The sequence below is a fragment of the Nerophis ophidion genome, linkage group LG03 (assembly GCF_033978795.1).
Source record: "Nerophis ophidion isolate RoL-2023_Sa linkage group LG03, RoL_Noph_v1.0, whole genome shotgun sequence".
In the NCBI taxonomy this organism is placed as follows: Eukaryota; Metazoa; Chordata; class Actinopteri; order Syngnathiformes; family Syngnathidae; genus Nerophis; species Nerophis ophidion.
In genome coordinates this window covers 52,880,106-52,901,170 of record NC_084613.1, presented here as the reverse complement: position 1 = coordinate 52,901,170, position 21,065 = coordinate 52,880,106, and the positions used below count along the sequence as shown (strand labels likewise).

The following is a 21,065-nucleotide window of genomic DNA, read 5'->3' as shown; positions in this document are numbered from 1 at the left end:
CGCACTAAAAAATGTTGACAGATTTTTGAGCACCGTGTGTAATGTTCTATGTTCTCAATGGAACATTTCACATGTTGGTGTTGTTTACAGGCGTCATCTTGCAGTCCACATGTATCTCTTATGTGTGACTGCCATCTACTAATCACACATATCATTACACTAAGCACCAAATTTGGTCTGGGCGATATATTGAGATACTTTATATATCGCGGGTTTGTCTTTGCGCGATACAGAAAAGGACTATATAGTGATATTCAAGTATACATTCTCACAATTGATTTTAGCTGCGGGCATTACACTGCATGCGTTTCCCACTCTTTCTTGTCTCTCCTTCTCACAGAGACATAAACAAGCGCACTTTCTTACATACATCACATGTGCAACGTCACACGCTCCCGCGAAGCAGAGAGGTAGCGACATGGTAACGTTAGCTGTGATGCTATCAGTGAGGTGAGGGTGGTAATACGAGAGAGAGAAGGTGCGAATCTGGTAACAAATGGAGGAAGAATTAATTACCAAGAAAAACAGCATCGTCCGGCGGTGGTTTGGCTTCAAGTGGGAAAATGTTCAACATTCATGTGGCAAAAGCGTTGCTACAAAAAGAAGCAGCACTGCTAATGTACCATCATTTGAAAAGTCACCCGCTAGAGAATGAGGAGTGCTTGAAACTCCGCATGTCAACATCTGCGGTCGGTGCCACACCAACAAAACGCCGAAGCAACTATTTCCAGATCAACACCGTATTAAAAAAAAGTCAACAACAGGAGATAACGTTCGCAAGAACCTATTATGCAGCTCAATTTTATTTGACGGTTATTGAAATATATTGTGTGACATCATGCACAAAAGTGCACTTTAATTGTTTTTAACTACTGTAGTGGCGTTCTGTACAAAAAGTACACTTTGATTTAGTGTTGTTTTGATATGTCATCTTAGTGACATCATGCACAAAAGTGAAATAATAGTTTGTTTTAAAATGTCTCTGACAATCTTGCACTTTCAGTTTTGTAAATGACATGAAGTTTGTGCCACTGCTTAATAACTGTTTAATAAATACAGTTTTGGTTAATTGACTTAGTTGTGATTTCCTTCTCTGCATGAAAGTTTAAAATGAGTATATATTAATGCAGTATGAAAAATAATGTTTTAATGTAAACACATAGAATCATCATTCTGCTGTAATTATATGTATCAAGTACTAATTCAAGGCTAAGGCAAATTATCGAGATACATATTGTGTATCGCGATATGGCCTAAAAATATTGAGATATTAAAATAAGGTTATATCACCCAGCCCTAATATAAATAAACATAAATAAATAAACAACATAGATATTTATATACACCACACACATTAAATATACACACGTTTTACATGCATGTTTGTGTAGTTTATGCACACACGCACACACACACACACACACACACACACACACACACACACGTATTCTGACCTATAAAATGTCAACTATTTACAATAATATAAAGAGGGTGGCGGGAATTCTGAATCGAGTGAAAGGCATTTAGCCTGATTGACAGATAAACTGCTCCTCTTGACTTTTTCTCTCTTTGGGAAGAGATCTCTGGACACACTTACCATGAATTGATTAACGTGGACCCGACTTAAACAAGTTGAAAAACTTATTCGGGTGTTACCATTTAGTGGTCAATTGTACGGAATATGTACTGAACTGTGCAATTTACTAATAAAAGTATCAATCAATCAATCAAAGTTTCTGTCATTCCACCTTACACGGGTATCACAGCCAATATGAATAACATAAATGACAACGGAAAAAAATATATATATTCACGTAGAATTTTTTCTCGAGTGACTCAAAGTGCGTTACATTGAAAAACTTATTATACATTCCTTCTGATGGTGACATGCTACATTTACAACACTGGGATCAGGCAGGGGGAAGTGTCTTGCACAAGGACACAAAAGCATTGACTAGGATGGCGGAAGCTGGGTAGGTACCAGAGATATGAGATTTGACAATATCAAATTATTACTTTGAATACATTTTTGGCAGATTGTTTGGGTAGGTTTTAGCTTCAACAAGTAAGCAGTACAGTAGGTATTTCATTTTGATATATGTAATTCTCATAAGGGTATTCTAGTACATTACGCAGTGATGAGATGTGTCGATATCAAAATATTATTTTTAATCAACTTTTATCAACAACTAAGTGGTCGTTTGGGAGATTTAAGCGCTAAAAGGGGTACTTCAACAAATAAACAGTACAGTAGGCAGTTTATAAGGGCATTTTAGTAAATTATGCAGAGATTAGATGTTTCAATATCAAAATATGACTTTGAATACATTTTTATCATCAAGCAATAATACATTTAATGAAAATTTTAATTAAAAAAAATACATCCAAACACTTCATAAATATTTCTTATGTGCTTGAAGAAATAATAGTAACAATTTTGTGTAGCTTTTAAACAAGAAAGAGGTTTCAGAACGCACATCAACATCGGATCAACAACAGTCTCTTAAAACCACAGAAAAGGCAAATAGTATTTTTCCGACACGGTAAAAACTTAAATCATGTCAAACACATAGCATTACAATAACCACAAAAAAAAGTGTTTGTCTTACATTTAATGATCTTTTGTGGACAGACAAAGCCCGGCAATGCAGGTTTAGCGAATGATGCGCGCTCCCGCGAAGGGAATCGACTTTTGGCAGGGAATTAAAGATTGGCACAACACCTATTACTAAACAAGGATACTGAAAAGATGTGCAATCTACCATATTAAACGGCAATAGAGAAAATAGTTTTTCACTTGTTCAGATTCCCATTTTAGATTTTCAAACAAATTGAAGAAATCAGACAATGGATAACCATCTGTTTAACGTTTTTTGATTTTATTATCATACAAAAAAAACAGGGACGATAGATTCTTATGTTAGATGATTTTAAATGACGTGGTACAAAATGGATGGATGGTTGATTTTTCTATTCGGAACAACAAATGGATGGTTGTGACGTACACGGACCGAAAACAATTGCAAGAGGAGAAAGAAGAGAATTGGAAAAAGGAAAATTATTTTCTTTCAGTATTTTCTTCCGCACACGAACAATGTAGCTTGATCAAAGATGACGTAAAAGTCTCAAACAGATCGCCTCGCTGTTTGGACTGCGGTCACATTTAAAAAAAATCAGATTCCAAACGGATTTGGACTACCTCCTAATGTGGCCTAAATTTAATGTGAAAATATCACATTTTAAGCACTTTGGAGCGTTTACACTGGCAAAAACAATCCGATATGTGTCACTTGAAAACAAAAAAATCTGACTGGGACCCTTCTGTGCATGTCACAAAAATATGGACTATGCACTGTCCCAATCTCTCTGACTCTTTTTTTGACAATCAGTTAGGTTTTTTGCAGGCCTGCTGTATTTAACAACCTCAGCCAAATCCAACCAGGCATGACCAACAAATTAACATGCAGCCGCTTTCACACTCAGTCTCACAGACTTGCTCAGTGAGCAGAAAACCAATATGGGGCCACTCTGAAAATAGCCAAAAGCAAAGGCTTTTTTTTTTTAAAATGCCTTCACACTAAAACTATGCATTTAACAAGTTTTTTTTCCGCACATTATTTATGTTGGTAATTGAAAGACCCTCCGAAATAGATGCACAATAAAATGTTTTGTAATTTATACGTTGATTGGAGATTTTCACAAACACTGCTTCTACAAGAAACTGAGTATCACTGTAGGGATGTAACAACCAAAATTACCAATGATAACCACGGTAAAACAAAATGCCGAAGCAACTATTTCCAGATCAACACCATATGAAAAAAAAAAGTCAACAACAGGAGATATCGTCCCCAGGAACATATTATGCAGCTCATTTTTATTGACAGTTATTTAAATATATTGTGTGACATCATGCAGAAAAGTGCACTTTATTTGTTTTAAACTGTTTTAGTGGCATTCTGTACAAAAGTGCACTTTAATTTAGTGTTGTTTTGATATGTCATCTTAGTGACATCATGCACAAAAGTGCACTAGTAAATTATTTTAAAATGTCTCTGACAATCTTGCACTTACTGTTTTGAAAATGACATGAATGTTTGTGCCACTGCTTAATAACTGTTTAATAAATACAGTTTTGGTCAATTGACTTACTTGTGATTTCCCTTTCTGCATGAAAGTTTGAAATGAGCATATATTAATGCATTGCCCTACGATGAGGTGGCGACTTGTCCAGGGTGTACACCGCCTTCCGCCAGATTGTAGCCCCCCGCGACCACAAAAAGGGAATAAGCGGTAGAAATGGATGGATGGATATATTATTGCAGTATGAACAACAATGTTTTAATGTAGACACAGAATTGTCATGCTGGTGTGATTATATGCATCAAGTGTTAATTCAAGGCTAAGGCAAAATATCGAGATACAGTGGGGCAAAAAAGTATTTAGTCAGCCACCGATTGTGCAAGTTCTCCCACTTAAAATGATGACAGGGGTCTGTAATTTTCATCATAGGTACACTTCAACTGTGAGAGACAGAATGTGAAGAAAAAATCCAGGAATTCACATTGAAGAAATTTTAAAGAATTTATTTGTAAATTATGGTGGAAAATAAGTATTTGGTCAATAACAAAAATTCAACTCAATACCTTGTAATATAACCTTTGTTGGCAATAACAGAGGTCAAACGATTACTATAGGTCTTTACCAGGTTTGCACACACAGTAGCTGGTATTTTGGCCCATTCCTCTATGCAGATCTTCTCGAGAGCAGTGATGTTTTGGGACTGTCGCCGAGCAACACGGACTTTCAACTCCCTCAACAGATTTTCTATGGGGTTGAGGTCTGGAGACTGGCTAGGCCACTCCAGGACTTTCAAATGCTTCTTACGGAGCCACTCCTTCGTTGCCCGGGCGGTGTGTTTGGGATCATTTTCATGCTGGAAGACTCAGCCACGTTTCATCTTCAAAGCTCTCACTGATGGAAGGAGGTTTTGGCTCAAAATCTCACGCTACATGGCCCCATTCATTCTTTCCTTAACACGGATCAGTCGTCCTGTCCCCTTAGCAGAAAAACAGTCCCAAAGTATGATGTTTCCACCCCCATGCTTCACAGTAGGTATGTTGTTCTTGGGATGCAACTCAGTATTTTTGTTCCTCCAAACACGAGTTGAGTTTATACCAAAACGTTATATTTTGGTTTCATCTGACCACATGAAATTCTCCCAATCCTCTGCTGTATCATCCATGTGCTCTCTGGCAAACTTCAGACGGGCCTGGACATGCACTGGCTTAAGCAGGGGGACACGTCTGGCACAGCAGGATTTAATTCTCTGTCGGCGTAGTGTGTTACTGATGGTAACCTTTGTTACTTTGGTCCCAGCTCTCTGGAGGACATTCACCCGGTCCCCCCGTGTGGTTCTGGGATTTTTGCTCACCGTTCTCATGATCATTTTGACCCCACTGGATGAGATCTTGCGTGGAGCCCCAGATCGAGGGAGATTATCAGTGGTCTTGTATGTTTTCCATTTTCTTATAATTGCTCCCACAGTTGATTTTTTCACACAAAGCTGCTTGCCTATTGTAAATTCACTCTTCCCAGTCTGGTGCAGGTCTACAATTATTTTCCTGGTGTCCTTCGACAGCTCTTTGGTCTTGGCCATAGTGTAGTTGGGAGTCTGACTGTTTGAGGATGTGGACAGGTGTCCTTTATACAAATAACGAGTTCAAACAGGTTCCATTAATACAGGTAACGAGTGGAGGACAGAAGAGCTTCTTAAAGAATAAGTTACAGGTCTGTGAGAGCCAGAGATCTTCCTTGTTTGAAGTGACCAAATGCTTATTTTCCACCATAATTTACAAATAAATTATTTAAAATTCCTACAATGTGAATTCCTGGATTTTTTTTCACATTCTGTCTCTCACAGTTGAAGTGTACCTATGTTGAAAATTACAGACCTCTGTCATCATTTTAAGTGGGAGAACTTGCACAATCGGTGGCTGAATAAATACTTTTTTGCCCCACTGTACATATACATATACATATACATGCAGGCCTTGAATTTTAACTTTTTAAGGTCAAGGCAAGTTTTGCCTTAAAGGAGAGTTCATATTTTACGGCACCCAGGCAAGTTGGAAGGGCACCAAGGCAAACACTATTTTCTTTCGAGGCAGGGGCTCCAAAGCATGCGTATGTATGTATGAATGTATGTATGTACATACGTACACACACATACAAGTATATGATATACAAATAATAAAATGTCAATAAATTGAAAGGCTCCTCTCTGAGCTGCCACCTTATCGTGGTAGAGGAGTTTACGTGTCCCAAAGATCCTAGGAGCTATGTTGTCCAGGCGCTTTAAGCCCCCTGGTAGGGTCTCCAAGGAAAACAGGTCCTGGGTGAGAGATCAGACAAAAAGTAGCTCGAAGACCTTTTATGAAGAAGACATATTGAGGACCCAGATTTCTCTCGCCCAGGCGCGGGTCACCGGGGCCCCCCTCTGGAGCCAAGCCTGGAGGTGGGGAACGATGGCGAGCGCCTGATGGCCGGGCCTGTTCCCATAGGGCCTGGCCGGGCACAGCCCGAAAAGGCAACGTGGGTCCCCCCTCTAATGGGCTCACCACCCATAGCAGGGGCCATAAAGTTCGGGTGCGACATGAGTTGGGCGGCAGCCAAAGGCAGGGCACTTGGCGGTCAGATCCTCGGCTACATAAGCTAGCTCTTGGGACATGGAATGTCATCTCACGGGGGGGGAAGGAGCCTGAGCTAGTGCGCGAAGTAGAGCAATTCCGGCTGGATGTAGTCGACGCACAGCAAGGGCTCTGGAACCACTTCTCTCGAAAGGGGCTGGATTTTGCCGGCAGTGAGAAGCGATGGGCTGGGGTGTCAATTCTCGTTGTCCCCCGGCTCAAAGCCTGCACATCGGAGTTCAACCCAGTGGACGAAAGGGTAGCCTCCCTCCGCCTTCGGGTGGGGGGACGGGTCCTGACTGTTGTTTGTGCTTACGCACCAAACAACAGTTCAGAGTACCCACCCTTTTTGGATACACTCGAGGGAGTACTGGAAAGTGCTCCCCCAGGTGATTCCCTTATTCTGCTGGGGGACTTCAACGCTCATGTTGGCAATGACAGTGAAACCTAGAGAGGTGTGATTGGGAAGAATGGCCTTGAGAGCCAGAGATATTCCTTGTTTGAAGTGACCAAATACTTATTTTCCACGATAATTTACAAATAAATTATTTAAAATTCCGACAATGTGAATTCCTGGAATTTTTTATTTTCACATTTTGTCTCTCACAGTTGAAGTGTACTTATGATCATTTTCAGTGGGAGAACTTGCACAATCGGTGGCTGACTAAATACTTTTTTGCCCCACTGTATATATAGTGACATGGCCTAAAAATATTGAGATATTAAAAAGGCCATATCGCCCAGCTCTACTTGAAATTTTTCTGCTTAGAGGGGCCCTAACAGAAAATAGTTGAGAACCACTGTTCTAAAAGACAGAAGTGCTGGATTTATCCAACCAATGGATTGAAATAGTTGGTCCAATCACGTGTAGATACTTGTCAGGCTTGATCGATGGAAGTGTTAGAACAAAGGTTGGTTGTTTATTCTCGCAAACATTCTGCAGAAAAATATGTTTATTTTGTCATTATGGGTGTGTAGTATTGTGAGGGGGAAAATTATGTAAGAAATGACCAAATAGGGCAAATAATTGATGAAGAATGTATATTTTTTTAGGTACAGTAATACAGTAGAGGCTGTATAGATAACAAATATTAAATGTTTTGTACATTTTATTAAATAACAGATAACTAAATTGTTATGTGAAATAAGGATATTCCCTTAAATGCTCCCCTAATGCCATACATCAGAAGGTGAGTAGTTGTTATTTTTATATTTTTCTGACTTATTTTTACAAAACATTAGTAACACAGTTATGTAGATTAAATAAAGGTGCAGTGCTACATGGCTGTGTGCAGTAGGCAAATATTGTAAAATTCAACAACAATTTTGCCATTTCCCATGTATTTTAAATGTCAACACTAAACAGAATGAGCAAGTGGGGGCGTGTCAGCTATTTTTCCTATTAGTCTCTGTCCTCTACAAATGGCATCCTTCATCACCGCTTCCTGTCCACAGGAACCAGCAGCACCGGGAGGAAATCATTCCTATGCTAAAAGCATGGTGGAATCAGGGAACGTTGGAGTGGTGGGGCAACAACATATAAACAGACTGACTTTATCTTTAACTGCACATTTTGGAATAAAAAAACAAGAGGACACAGTCTACCAAAGTCTGGCTTTGACCTCTTTGGGTTGCAGTAACCTTGACAATGAACTGGAATATAAAAACACAAGAAACACAACTCTGTTCCAGTATTTCAGCTCAAAAATCTAGGCCAGCATTTAGTGGTATTGACTGACACAGTGGTGCAATGGTGCATTTGAACAAGAAATCAATGTTTAGAGCCACCGCTTCTCAATAAAAGTGTTTGCAATGAGGGTCATAGTCAGGACATGCCTAATTAATTATTCAGTCATGAAATTTCCTCGCTCCTAAATATTCCAAAGTCAACTTTATTATAAGAAAATGGAAGAGTTTGGGAACAACCGCAACTCAGCCACTAAGTGGTAGCCCACGTAAACTGACAGAGATGGGTCAGCGGATGCTGAAAAGCATAGTGCAAAGAGGTCGCCGACTTTCTGCACAGTCAGTTGCTACAGAGCTCCAAACATCATGTGACCTTCCAATTAGCCCACATAGAGAACTTCATTGAATGGGTTTCCATGGCCGAGCAGCCGCATCTAAACCATACATTACCAAGTCCCTCATGCTTTTCCATCTGGCAATCTAATGGATGAGTCTGGGTTTGGAAGTTGCCAGGAGAACGGTACATTTCAGACTGCACTGTGCCGAGTGTGAAATTTGGTGAAGGAGAAATTATGGTGTGAGGTTGTTTTTCAGGAGTTGGGCTTGGCCCCTTAGTTCCAGTCAAAGGAACATTAAAACATTGCCCGTCATTATTAACAGCAATTAAAGCCTTAAAATAAACGCAATTATCTGCGCTTGTGTGCTGTTATCTGCTAACAGCATTTTTTTTTTTTTTTACTCCCAGTAAAAAAAAATAACAATACAATAACTGTATTGTTATTTTTCGTCACTACCTCCCCTTGTCGGGAATGGGTAATTTGCGCCCCTGCTGCCTTTCAGGTTACCAAAACATTTTGGACAATTCCGTGCTCCCAACCTTGTGGGAACAGTTACGAGCGGGCACCTTCCTCTTCCAACATGACAGTGCAGCAGTGCACGAAGCAAGGTCCATAAAGACATAGATGACAGAGTCTGGTGTGGATGAACTTGACTGACATGCACAGAGTCCTGACCTGAACCCGATAGAACACCTTTAAGATGAATTAGAATGGAGACTGAGAGTCAGGCCTTCTCAAACAACATTACATCAGTGTGTGACCTCACCAATGCGATTTTGAAAGAATGGTCGAAAATTCTTATTAACACACTCAGCAACTTTGTGGACAGCCCAGAAAAGTTGAAGCTGTAATAGCTGCAAAAGGTGGACCAAAATCATATTGAACCCTATGGGTTTGGAATGTTTGGAATATATATTATAAATGCGCGGATAGGCAATTATACCATCCGCAACCGCATCACTAAAGTCGTCATCCACCCGCCATCTACCCGAACCAACATTTTAGCAAAACCGCAACCGCCCGCCACCCGCCTGTTGTTATATATCAGGGGTCGGCAACCTTTAACACTCAAAGAGCTATTTTGACCCGTTTCACAGAGTGAAGAAGACGATGGGAGCCGCAACCATTCTCGCAAATATTTGCTGGTACACATCCGGATAACGAGAACAAGGGCGTGCTATGAAGCCATTGCCTTTGACGCCTTCTACAACATGTACAAACAGCTTGCCAGTCCAGCAACATGTTGTATGCAGCTTCCGCAGATACACGTACAAGATTGAAAGGCATACTGGGTGATACCGAGTACACTGATGGTTGTGATATAAACAACTTTAACACTCTTACTAATATGCACCACACTGTGAAACCCCACCAAACAAGAATGGCAAACATATTTCGGGAGAACATCCTCACAGTAACACAACATAAACGCAACACAACAAATACCCAGAATCATTTGCATCCATGACACTTCCTGACTATATTTTACACCGCCGCACCTCCAACCCCGCCCACCCTACCGACGCACGGGGGCGCGGCGGTGTAAAATATAGTAAGAAAAGACGGTGTAGGACAACATGCAAAAGCCAGAGCTGGAAGACCCTCATGCGCTCGTTAAGATCTCCCGTTTGGGAACACTTTGGCTGCGCGGTGCGATACAACAATGGAGGATGGAGGTTTGCCGACATTGTTCAGGAGCAGTAGGGTACGGTTCTGCCAACAAGTCAAACATGCTTACTCCTTTGAAGCGTCACCACCGCATTCAAGCAGCCTCTCCTCGACGAGTCAGGCAGGGCTGAAGCAATAACAAATGTTTTTATAGCGGCAGATTTAAGACCATCCATCCATTCATTTTTTACCGCTTGTCTCGTTCGGGGTGGCAGGGGGTTGCTGTATTGCATTAAAAACTAGATTTCGACCCACTTCTATGGTGGAAGAGCAAATAACCCATATATCCTCTTACTGCCAAGTTAGCCTAGCTGGGGGGGGGGGTGTTGATGAACGTGGCCCCCGACCTTAACAAATTGAAAAACTTATTGGGGAGTTTGCATTCAGTCGGAATATGTACTGTACTGTGCAATCTACTAATAAAAGTCTCGATCAATCAATCATAAAAAGCACTTTATATGTAGAAAGGTTTTGTTAAGAAACCATTCTGAGCTTTATCTTATTTAGTTTTTATTTTATATATGTTGACCACGTTAACCTTGGCAATGGACCATGTGTGTATATGTATGATATGCCATTGTTTACAAATTTTGTAAATAAATAACATAAAAATGTATATTTTGTTGTTTTCTTACTATACCGAAAATGAACCGAACCGTGACCTCTAAACAGAGGTACGCACCTGACCGACATTTTTGTGTAGCGTTACACACGGCGTGGTGCGGTTGGGGGAGCGGCCGTGCCAGCAACCTGAGGCTTCCTGGATCAATCCCCACCTTCTACCAACCTCGTCATGTCCATTGTGTCCTTGAGCAAGACACTTCACCCTTGCTCCTGATGGGTCGTGGTTAGGGCCTTGCATGGCAGCTCTCACCATCAGTGTGTGAATGTGTGTGTGAATGGGAGAATATGGAAATAGTATCAAAGCGCTTTGAGTACCTTGAAGGTAGAAAAGGGCTATACAAGTATAACTCATTTCACGTTGTTTTTTTTTACACCCCTAATATTATATATATATATATATATATATGTAAACATATATATGTATATATTTACATATACATATTATATACATATTATATATATATATATGTAAACATATATATGTATATATTTACATATACATATTATATATATATATGTAAACATATATGTATATATTTACATATACATATTATATATATATATATATATATATATATATATATATATATATATATATATACACATGTATATATATATATAAACATATAAACATATATATGTATATATATATGTTTTTATATGTACAGTATATGTGTGTATATACTGTATGTATATGTGTGCGTATATATGTATATATTTTATATGGGTAAATATGTACACACCTGTGTGTATAAATGTATGTCTATAAATCTATGTATACATATACATTTATACATATACACATGTATATGTGTATATGTTTATGTACATATGTATATACGTATATGTATATACTGTACATATACAGTACATGTATACATATACATGCATACGTATACATTTATAGGCATGCTAATAACAAAGGTAGCCACTAAGCTTGCTAGCAACAACATAAGAAATAACTGCTTAGTACATTTTAAAAAGTGTAGATAGAACAGCGTTGCAGCAATAAGTAAGCAGTTGTTAACAGGGTATTAACAAGTAGACTAATAAGAGTCTAGTCTTGAGAGAGGATACTATAACAACAACTGTTGGTGATCAGCATTGTCACAGTCGGTGCCTAACACGCAAGGGGACACATCGATCCATAGATTGGTGGTGTCGACACCAAGGGTAATATCAGTATATGATCGATAGCTGAGTGATTAGATCAATGATTTTCTCAAAATTGTTTTGTTAATGCTACAAACTTAGACAATAATTGCCTGGACACAGTTGTTTTTGATTATGTTTTGACTCTGAAGTTGTATAATATTGACTTTGTTTTGCTCAAACAATTGTATGTAATAAAATAAAATAGTTATAATATTGTGTTTGTATTGTTAAACTGTGAATAGCACTCAATAAATACTTTTTTTTTTTTTTTTAAATGAGTTAATACATGTGATTCATATCGGTATTGGTATCGGACAATCTCACTCAGAAATGTTCGGTATCGGATTTGGCAGCATAAATCCCTGATCCGAACATCTCTATAGCTTCTCCTGACTCTTATATAGAGTAATAATCATTGCTCATGTAAACTTCAGGTGTAAGGTGCCTTTCGCTTGGGCAATTTTTGAGAAATGCTGAGATAGGCACCAGCGCCACCTGCGACCTCAAAGGGAATAAGCGGTAGAAAATGGATGGATGGATGGATGGATGGATGGATGGATGGTATGATATTAGTAATTTTTTGCGAACATGTTTAACATCAAAACACTTTTTTTAGCAAACAGTTTCAAAAGTCAACAAGTACAAAAAGTAGCAATGGGAATAGCATTTCTCACACAAGTATCAATTAATCTCTTGAAGTATCAGGACGAACTAAAAAAAAAATAAAAAGTGGGTGCATCACTTCCACATTTTTTGGGTAACTTACTATATACAGGCTTTCTAGCAACTGCACAACAGCATGCGCTAAAGCAGATGTTTGCAACCTTTATACAGCTGCCTACATGGCACTAATTTTCCAAAGTGTTGGAAGAAATATATCCCGTCTTCTTCCGGCTTTGAGCATCTGAACTACGCCCCAAATAACACACACCTTAGCTTTGTTTGTTGTGCACACATGATAGCAATTTGACACAGTTTAGCTACAAATGTTTTTTAACATCGACTGTATATTTTATTGTAACAATAACATGACTACAAATTGTAATTTTTTTTTTCTGTGACTGCTTTTGTGTATGTGCAGCCTGAACGGCTGACTAATTCCTTGATTTGACTGGTAATTTTTATTCAATAAACTGTAATGAGTAATTGTGAAAAATATTGACATTTGAAATGTATATATGTGTTCTGTTAAACCATTAATAGTGACGTAAATTAACCAGTGGTGTTCTTGTAAAATGTTTTGGTTTAAAAAATGTGACTGAGCAAATAGCAAACAGTTTGTTTTATGTGAATAGAAAAAGTGAAAAAAGGGCGATGTTGACCTATACTTTATCTATAAAAAAAAAAAAAACCCTGGCAAGGTGTTACTTAAGTGATAAGAACATTCAGTGGAGTTGCAACACATGCAATGTTTTAATGATAGCAATTAATCTATCAAGGTTACATTGTTGGTGTCGGGAAAAAAAAAAAAATCACACAAAATATCAATATCAGGAGGGAAAGTCATCAGTATTTCATCAAATCAAAAAATCAGTTATAGCTCATCATTACCGAAAAGGAGTAGAAAGAGGCAGAGTGTATTTTAGCTTACTGGACCTCTTTACAGTGATGATTATGGCTATCAGTTATTTTAGTAATGGAAAAAAATCTATCGATTAGTTTGTTTGATTAATCAATTGGATAAAACACACTTTATACCAGGGGTAGGGAACATATGGCTCTAGAGCCAGATGTGGCTCTTTTGATGACTGCATCTGGCTCTCAGATAAATCTTAGCTGACATTGCTTAATTTCGCTGGTAATCACAGTGCTAAAACTAACGTGCAAAATATAAAACATTCTCATGCATTTAAATCCATTCATTCGTTTTCTACCGCACCTTTTCAAGAAGTCGCTTTAATGGTAAGAAGTATTTTATGTCACAATGTGGGGTCGCAGCTTGCTGCAGGGTTGTTCTCCCAGGAAGGCATGGCATTTAGGTAAAAACATGATTTAATTTAAACTAAAAAGAGATACAAACAAAAATCGCTCACAGTGGAGGCACAACTTGGGCTAAGGAACAAAGCTAACGCATAAACAGACTATGAACATAAATCAAACAAAACTTACTTGGCATGGCATGAAGCACAAAACTATGGCAAGGCATGAAACAAGTCAGCATAGAGCAAGAAAAGATCACATTGACGCCAGGGCGACTCACTGGCAAAGACAAGCTTAAATACTGCCTCTGATTAGTGCTCGGGAAGCAGGTGAGCGGGCATTTTGTCCACCAGAGACAGGTGGACAAAATGAGTAACCAAGGAAACAAGACAAGGGAGTGGAAAAAACAGGAACTTAAAGAGTCCAAAGGACAAACAGCACATGGCCAAACAAAAACATGATCAACAGACATGATATTTGATTTATTATTGGTTAGCTTCAGAATAACAATGTTATTAAAAAGAATAAGAGACTTATTATACTCTAAAAATGTTGGTCTTACTTAAAAATGCACCCATTTCGTTGTATTCAGTGTTAAATAATATGATATGGCTCTCACGGAAATACATTTTGAAATATTTGGCTTTCATGGCTCTCACAGCCAAAAAGGTTCCCGACCCCTGCTTTATACCCTCAATTACAAATTTTTTATAGGAAAATAGTTGAAATAAATACAAAAAATGATGCTTACCATAACCTTTATTTTTTCTAATAGACGCACATTATCAACATTGGAACTACATTACTAATGTGTGCATTAATGAAAGTTAGAAAAAAAGATCACAGTAAACAGACGCCACCGCTCTGTTACGCGCTTGATTACGGTGGCCATGCAGAAATTGTCTAAGCGTATTTAAAGTTCCGGGCACTCCATGCGGCATGGATTTGTATCCAAGTTTATTAGTTGCACTCATTAAACGATTAATCGAAGCAATCGTATAGAAATCAAAGGTCATTATTTTGATTGGATTAATCACTGCAGGTTTATCCACGACTCCATCCATCCATGTTCTTTCGCTGATCCGAGGTCGGGTCGCGGGGGCAGCAGCCTAAGCAGGGAAGCCAAGACTCTCCTCTCCTAAGCCACTTCGTCCAGCTCTTCCCGGGGGATCCCGAGGCGTTCCCAGGCCAGCCGAGAGACAGAGTCTTCCCAACGTGTCCTGGGTCTACGACTATTACGGATAATTTATTCTCAATATGATAAGATGGCGACTTGTCCAGGGTGTACACCGCCTACCGCCCGATTGCAGCTTATATACATAAACTGTGAAAAGAAATGTAACAATGCAATATTCAGTGTTGACAGCTAGATTTTTTTGCGGACATGTTCCATATATATTGATGTTAAAGATTTCTTTTTTTGTAAAGAAATGTTTACAGTTAAGTTCATGAATCCAGATGGATCTCTATTACAATCCTCAAAGAGGGAACTTTAAGTTGATGATTACTTCTATGTTTAGAAATCTTTATTTATAAAAGACTCCGGCTTATAAAAGACTCCGGCTTATTAGTGATTCCTAGAGCTCAAAAAAAGTCTGCGGGCTATAGAGCGTTTTCCGTTCGGGCTCCAGTACTCTGGAATGCCCTCCCGGTAACAGTTCGAGATGCTACCTCAGTAGAAGCATTTAAGTCTCACCTTAAAACTCATCTGTATACTCTAGCCTTTAAATAGACCTCCTTTTTAGACCAGTTGATCTGCCGCTTCTTTTCTTTCTCCTATGTCCCCCCCTCCCTTGTGGAGGGGGTCCGGTCCGATGACCATGGATGAAGTACTGACTGTCCAGAGTCGAGACCCAGGATGGACCGCTCGTCGGGACCCAGGATGGACCGCTCGCCTGTATCGGTTGGGGACATCTCTACGCTGCTGATCCGCTTGAGATGGTTTCCTGTGGACGGGACTCTCACTGCTGTCTTGGAGCCACTATGGATTGAACTTTCACAGTATCATGTTAGACCCGCTCGACATCCATTGCTTTCGGTCCCCTAGAGGGGGGGGGTTGCCCACATCTGAGGTCCTCTCCAAGGTTTCTCATAGTCAGCATTGTCGCTGGCGTCCCACTCAATGTGAATTCTCCCTGCCCACTGGGTGTGAGTTTTCCTTGCCCTTTTGTGGGTTCTTCCGAGGATGTTGTAGTCGTAATGATTTGTGCAGTCCTTTGAGACATTTGTGATTTGGGGCTATATAAATAAACATTGATTGATTGATTGATTGATTGAAATGAATCACTTGTTTATTTTTCAACAAGTTTTTAGTTATTTTTATATCTATTTTTCCAAATAGTTCAAGAAAGACCACTACAAATGAGCAATATTTTGCACTGCTATAAAATGTAATAAATCAGAAACTGATGAGTGCTGTATTTTACTTCTTAATCTCTTTTTTTCAACCAAAAATGCTTTGCTCTGATTAAGAGGTACTCGAATTAAAAAAAATGTTCACAGGGGGTACATAACTGAAAAAAGGTTGAGAACCACTGTTCTAAAGAATGTGAATTAATAGATTGATGCTTGTGCAGTGTTCAATCCCGGGCTCAGGATCTTTTCTGTGTGGAGTTTGCATGTCCTCCCCGTGAATGTGTGGGTTCCCTCCAGGTACTCCCGCTTCCTCCCACTTCCGAAGACATGCACCGATAGGTTGATTGGCAAAACTAAATTGGCCCTAGTGTGTGAATGTGAGTGTGAATGTTGTATTTCTATCTGTGTTGGCCCTGCGATGAAGTGGCGACTTGTCCAGGGTGTACACCGCCTTCCGCCCGATTGTGGCTGAGTTAGGCACCAGAGCCCCCGCGACCCAAAAGGGAATAAGCGGTAAAAAAATTATGGATGAATGTTTGTGCAGTGAGGAAGGAAAGACACAATTAGTGTTTAAAGGCCTACTGAAATGAGATTTTCTTATTTAAACGGGGATAGCAGGTCCATTCTATGTGTCATACTTGATCATTTTGCGATATTGCCATATTTTTGCTGAAAGGATTTAGTAGAGAACATCCACGATAAAGTTCGCAACTTTCGGTCTTAAGAGAAAAGCCCTGCCTCTACCGGAAGTCGCAGACGATGACGTCACACGTGTGGGGGCTCCTCACATATTCACATTGATTTTAATGGGAGCCTCCAACAAAAAGTGCTATTCAGACCGAGAAAACGACAATTTCCCCATTAATTTGAGAGAGGATGAAATACTCGTGTTTGAGGATATTAATAGCGATGGACTAGAACAAAAAAATAAAAATAAACTTAAAAAAAAATAAATCCGAATTTTTTTGACACATTTACAAGGATAATTCTTGGAAATCCCTTATCTTTCTATTGTGTTGCTAGTGTTTTAGTGAGTTAAATAGTACCTGATAGTCGGAGGTGAGTCTACTGAAACCCACTACTACCGACCACGCAGTCTGATGGTTTATACATCAATCATGAAATATTAACATTGCAACACATGCCAATACGGCCTTTTTAGTTTACTAAATTGCAATTTTAAATTTCCCGGGAGTTTTTTCTTGAAAACGTCGCGTAATGATGACGTGTACGCTTGACGTCACGGGCTGTTAGGAAATAGGAGCGCTGCACACGCACAGCTAAAAGTCATCTGCTTTAACGGCATAATTACACAGTATTTTGGACATCTGTGTTGCTGAATCCTTTGCAATATGTGTAATTAATATTGGAGAAGTCAAAGTAGAAAGATGGAGTTGGGGAGCTTTAGCCTTTAGCCACACAAACACACGGTGATTCCTTGTTTAAAATTCACAGAGGTGAAACTTTATTATGGATCACAGCAAACATGGATCCCGACCGAATGTAAACCGGCAGGTTTCGGTGAGAAAATTGTGGTAAAAAGTCACTTCTTACCGGAGATCAGCTGAGCTTGTGCCGTCCATACAGCTGCCGTCAAAACACCCGTGGACACACACCTCCGACTATCAGGTACTGTTAAACTCACTAAAACACTAGCAACACAATAGAAAGATAAGGGATTTCCCAGAATTATCCAAGTAAATGTGTCTAAAAACATCTGAATCCGTCCCAATTTTTTTTACTTTATTTTTTTTTTTCTAGTCCGTCGCTATCAATATCCTCAAACACGAATCTTTCATCCTCGCCCAAATAATGGGGAAATTGTCGTTTTCTCGGTCTGAATAGTTGTTTTTGTTGGAGGCTCCCATCAAAAACAATGTGAAGATGTGAGGAGTCATCAACATGTGAAGTCATCGTCTGCGACTTCCGGTAGAGGCAGGGCTTTTCTGATAGCAAGCAAAAGTTGCGAACTTTATCGTGGATGTTCTCTACTAAATCCTTTCAGCAAAAATATGGCAATATCGCAAAATGATCAAGTATGACACATAGAATGGACCTGCTATCCCCGTTTAAATAAGAAAATCACATTTCAGTAGGCCTTTAAAGGGGAACATTATCACCAGACTTATGTAAGCGTCAATATATACCTTAATGGTGCAGAAAAAAGACCATCTATTTTTTTAACCGATTTCCGAACTCTAAATGTGTGAATTTTGGCGAATTAAACAACTTTCTGTTTATCGCGCTGGAGGCGATGACGTCAGAATGTGACGTCGCCGAGGTAACACACCCGCCATTTTCATTTTCAACACATTACCAATCTCAGCTCTGTTATTTTCCGGTTTTTTGACTATTTTTTGGAACCTTGGAGACATCATGCCTCGACGGTGTGTTGTCGGAGGGTGTAACAACACTAACAGGGAGGGATTCAAGTTGCACCACTGGCCCAAAGATGCGAAAGTGGCAAGAAATCTGCCGCCAGACCCCCATTGAATGTGCGGGAGTGTCTCCACATATTACCGGCGATGCTAAGGCAGACATGGCACAGAGATGTATGGATAACCTGCAAATGCATTTGCAACGATAGTCAACAAAATCACAAAGGTGAGTTTTGTTGATGTTGACTGCCAGCTAATCGATGCAAACATGCTACGCTAATCGACGCTAACATGCTATTAACCGGCGGTGCTAAAGCAGACATGGCTCAGAGATGTATGGATAACCTGTAGATGCATTTGCAACTATATTACGTTTCCTTCCACCCACATTTAAAGCGAAAAAAAACACTTACCTAACGAACGGATTTAAGTTGCTCCCGTGTCAAAAGATGCGAAAGTCCTGATCGTTTGGTCCGCACATTTTACCGGCGATGCTAACGCAGCTATTCGGCCATGCTATGACTATGAATTCGCTCAATAGCTTCAGTTTCTCCTTCAATACTTTCATACTCCAACCATCTGTTTCAATACATGCGAAATCTGTTGAATCGCTTAAGACGCTGAAATCCGAGTTTGAATCCGAGCTAATGTCGCTATATCTTGCTGTGGTATTCCCATTGTTTGTTTACATTGGCAGCACTGTATGACGTCACAGGGAAATGGCCAGTGTCTTCCCAGAGAGCGAAAATAAGGCACTTTAAAGCTTTATTTAGGGATATTCCGAGACCGGTAAAATTTTGAAAAAAACTTCAAAAAAATACAACAAGCCACTGGGAACTGATTTTTATTGTTTTTAACCCTTTTGAAATTGTGATAATGTTCCCCTTTAAGGTCCAAGCTTACATGACACTCAAATTTCTACTGCATGCCTTTGGTAAGTGCCGGAGTGAGAAGAGGTTTTAAAATAATTAGCTCATGCTTACTTTTACCGCATGCCTTTGGTAAGTGCAGGAGTGAGAAGAGGTTTTAAATTAATTAGCGCCCTGGCGCAATTCAAGGAAATACAGTAGGTTGAAAACAGGGATGTATGTATGTACATATGTACAATGGATGTATCTGTCATAACGTTCAAATAAATGCAGAATGTACATTATGAAGTGAGATGTATCGGTGATGATAGTGATGATACAGGACGAGAGGAAAACAATGATTTTGCACTAATGAGACAGTTAGCATTGACAGGCTAGTTAGCTTAAGGTAGCCAGCATCCACGCCGTGTCACAATGGACCATTGTTACGTCAAGCAAGACGCGCGACCGCGGTGTTGTTAACCCGTCAGAGTCCGAGTGGAGCTATTCGTACAACAACAGAGTCTGCCGGCTCCAGTTGCTTAGTCCAGCCCGCAGAAGTGACAGCCAACCGGCTAACCCGCCGACCTGTGTGACGATAGGCGGCTGGGTGCCTGCTAGCTAGCTGGAGTAGCCTAGCGTCGGTGGTGCAGCACGGTCACATATTCCACTTACCTAACAGCGAGCGCAGGTGCTTCAGCCGAGTCAGAACATCCTTCTTTGTGTCCAAAACTTTCTGTGTAGATTTCTTGACGTCTCCATGACCCTTTCGAGTGAACATTACGGTATAAAATCTAACCGCGGTAGCCGGTCACCTGTGTTGTTACCATGCAGCGAGGCTCCAGTGTGACTCGATGCGTGCTCGGTAAACATTCGCTCCAGAGCCGCCGCTCTGTGGGGTTTTTTTTTGGCGAGAGTGTAAACACGGAAGCGCGTCTTGACAGCAAGGAGTGGTCTGGTGATACGGGTCCGCCTCACATTTTCAATTGCTCTGTGGATACTTTTTAATGAACATTTCACGTACTCCTACAGCAGGGGTCACCAACCTTTTTGAAACCAAGAGGGTTACTGATTAATGCGAAGGGCTACCAGCAGGGGCGGTTCTAGGCATGCTTGTATGAGGGGGCAGTCAGAAATGTGAAGGGGGCATCATGTGTACACATCATGCTCCAGCATTTTTTTTCCTGTGCTTCTAGTAACGAGGCTTTCTTCATTGAAATGGGTCTTTAGCTATGTGTCCAACCCCAACCTGGAGTAGTGGATTGCATTTTGTCAGGCCTCTACCTTCAGACCTGTCCAACTTGGGTGTCCCACCTGAAGACTAAGCTCCTGCTGGTATAGCTCTTACGGTCACTGAGGCACACAAACCCCCTGACCACAATAAGGTGGCAATCCCTCAGGGGG

The 21,065-nt window shown here is 40.0% G+C and overlaps 1 protein-coding gene across 7 annotated transcripts in view; it reads right to left on the bottom strand.

Moving 5' to 3' along the window:
* The window catches only part of ralgapa2 (Ral GTPase activating protein catalytic subunit alpha 2), a 298,534-nt gene extending 277,815 nt beyond the window's left edge, over positions 1–20,719 (bottom strand). For 3 of the 7 annotated variants that reach the window (XM_061895568.1, XM_061895569.1, XM_061895573.1), the window contains exon 1: positions 20,337–20,719. In XM_061895568.1, the coding sequence (XP_061751552.1) occupies positions 20,337–20,442 (106 nt within the window). In that variant the 5' untranslated portion in view covers positions 20,443–20,719. The remainder of the gene's footprint in view (positions 1–20,336) is intronic. The other 4 variants (XM_061895572.1, XM_061895570.1, XM_061895575.1 and 1 more) reach the window with 2 other exon arrangements.
* Between the last annotated feature and the right edge of the window lie 346 nt (positions 20,720–21,065).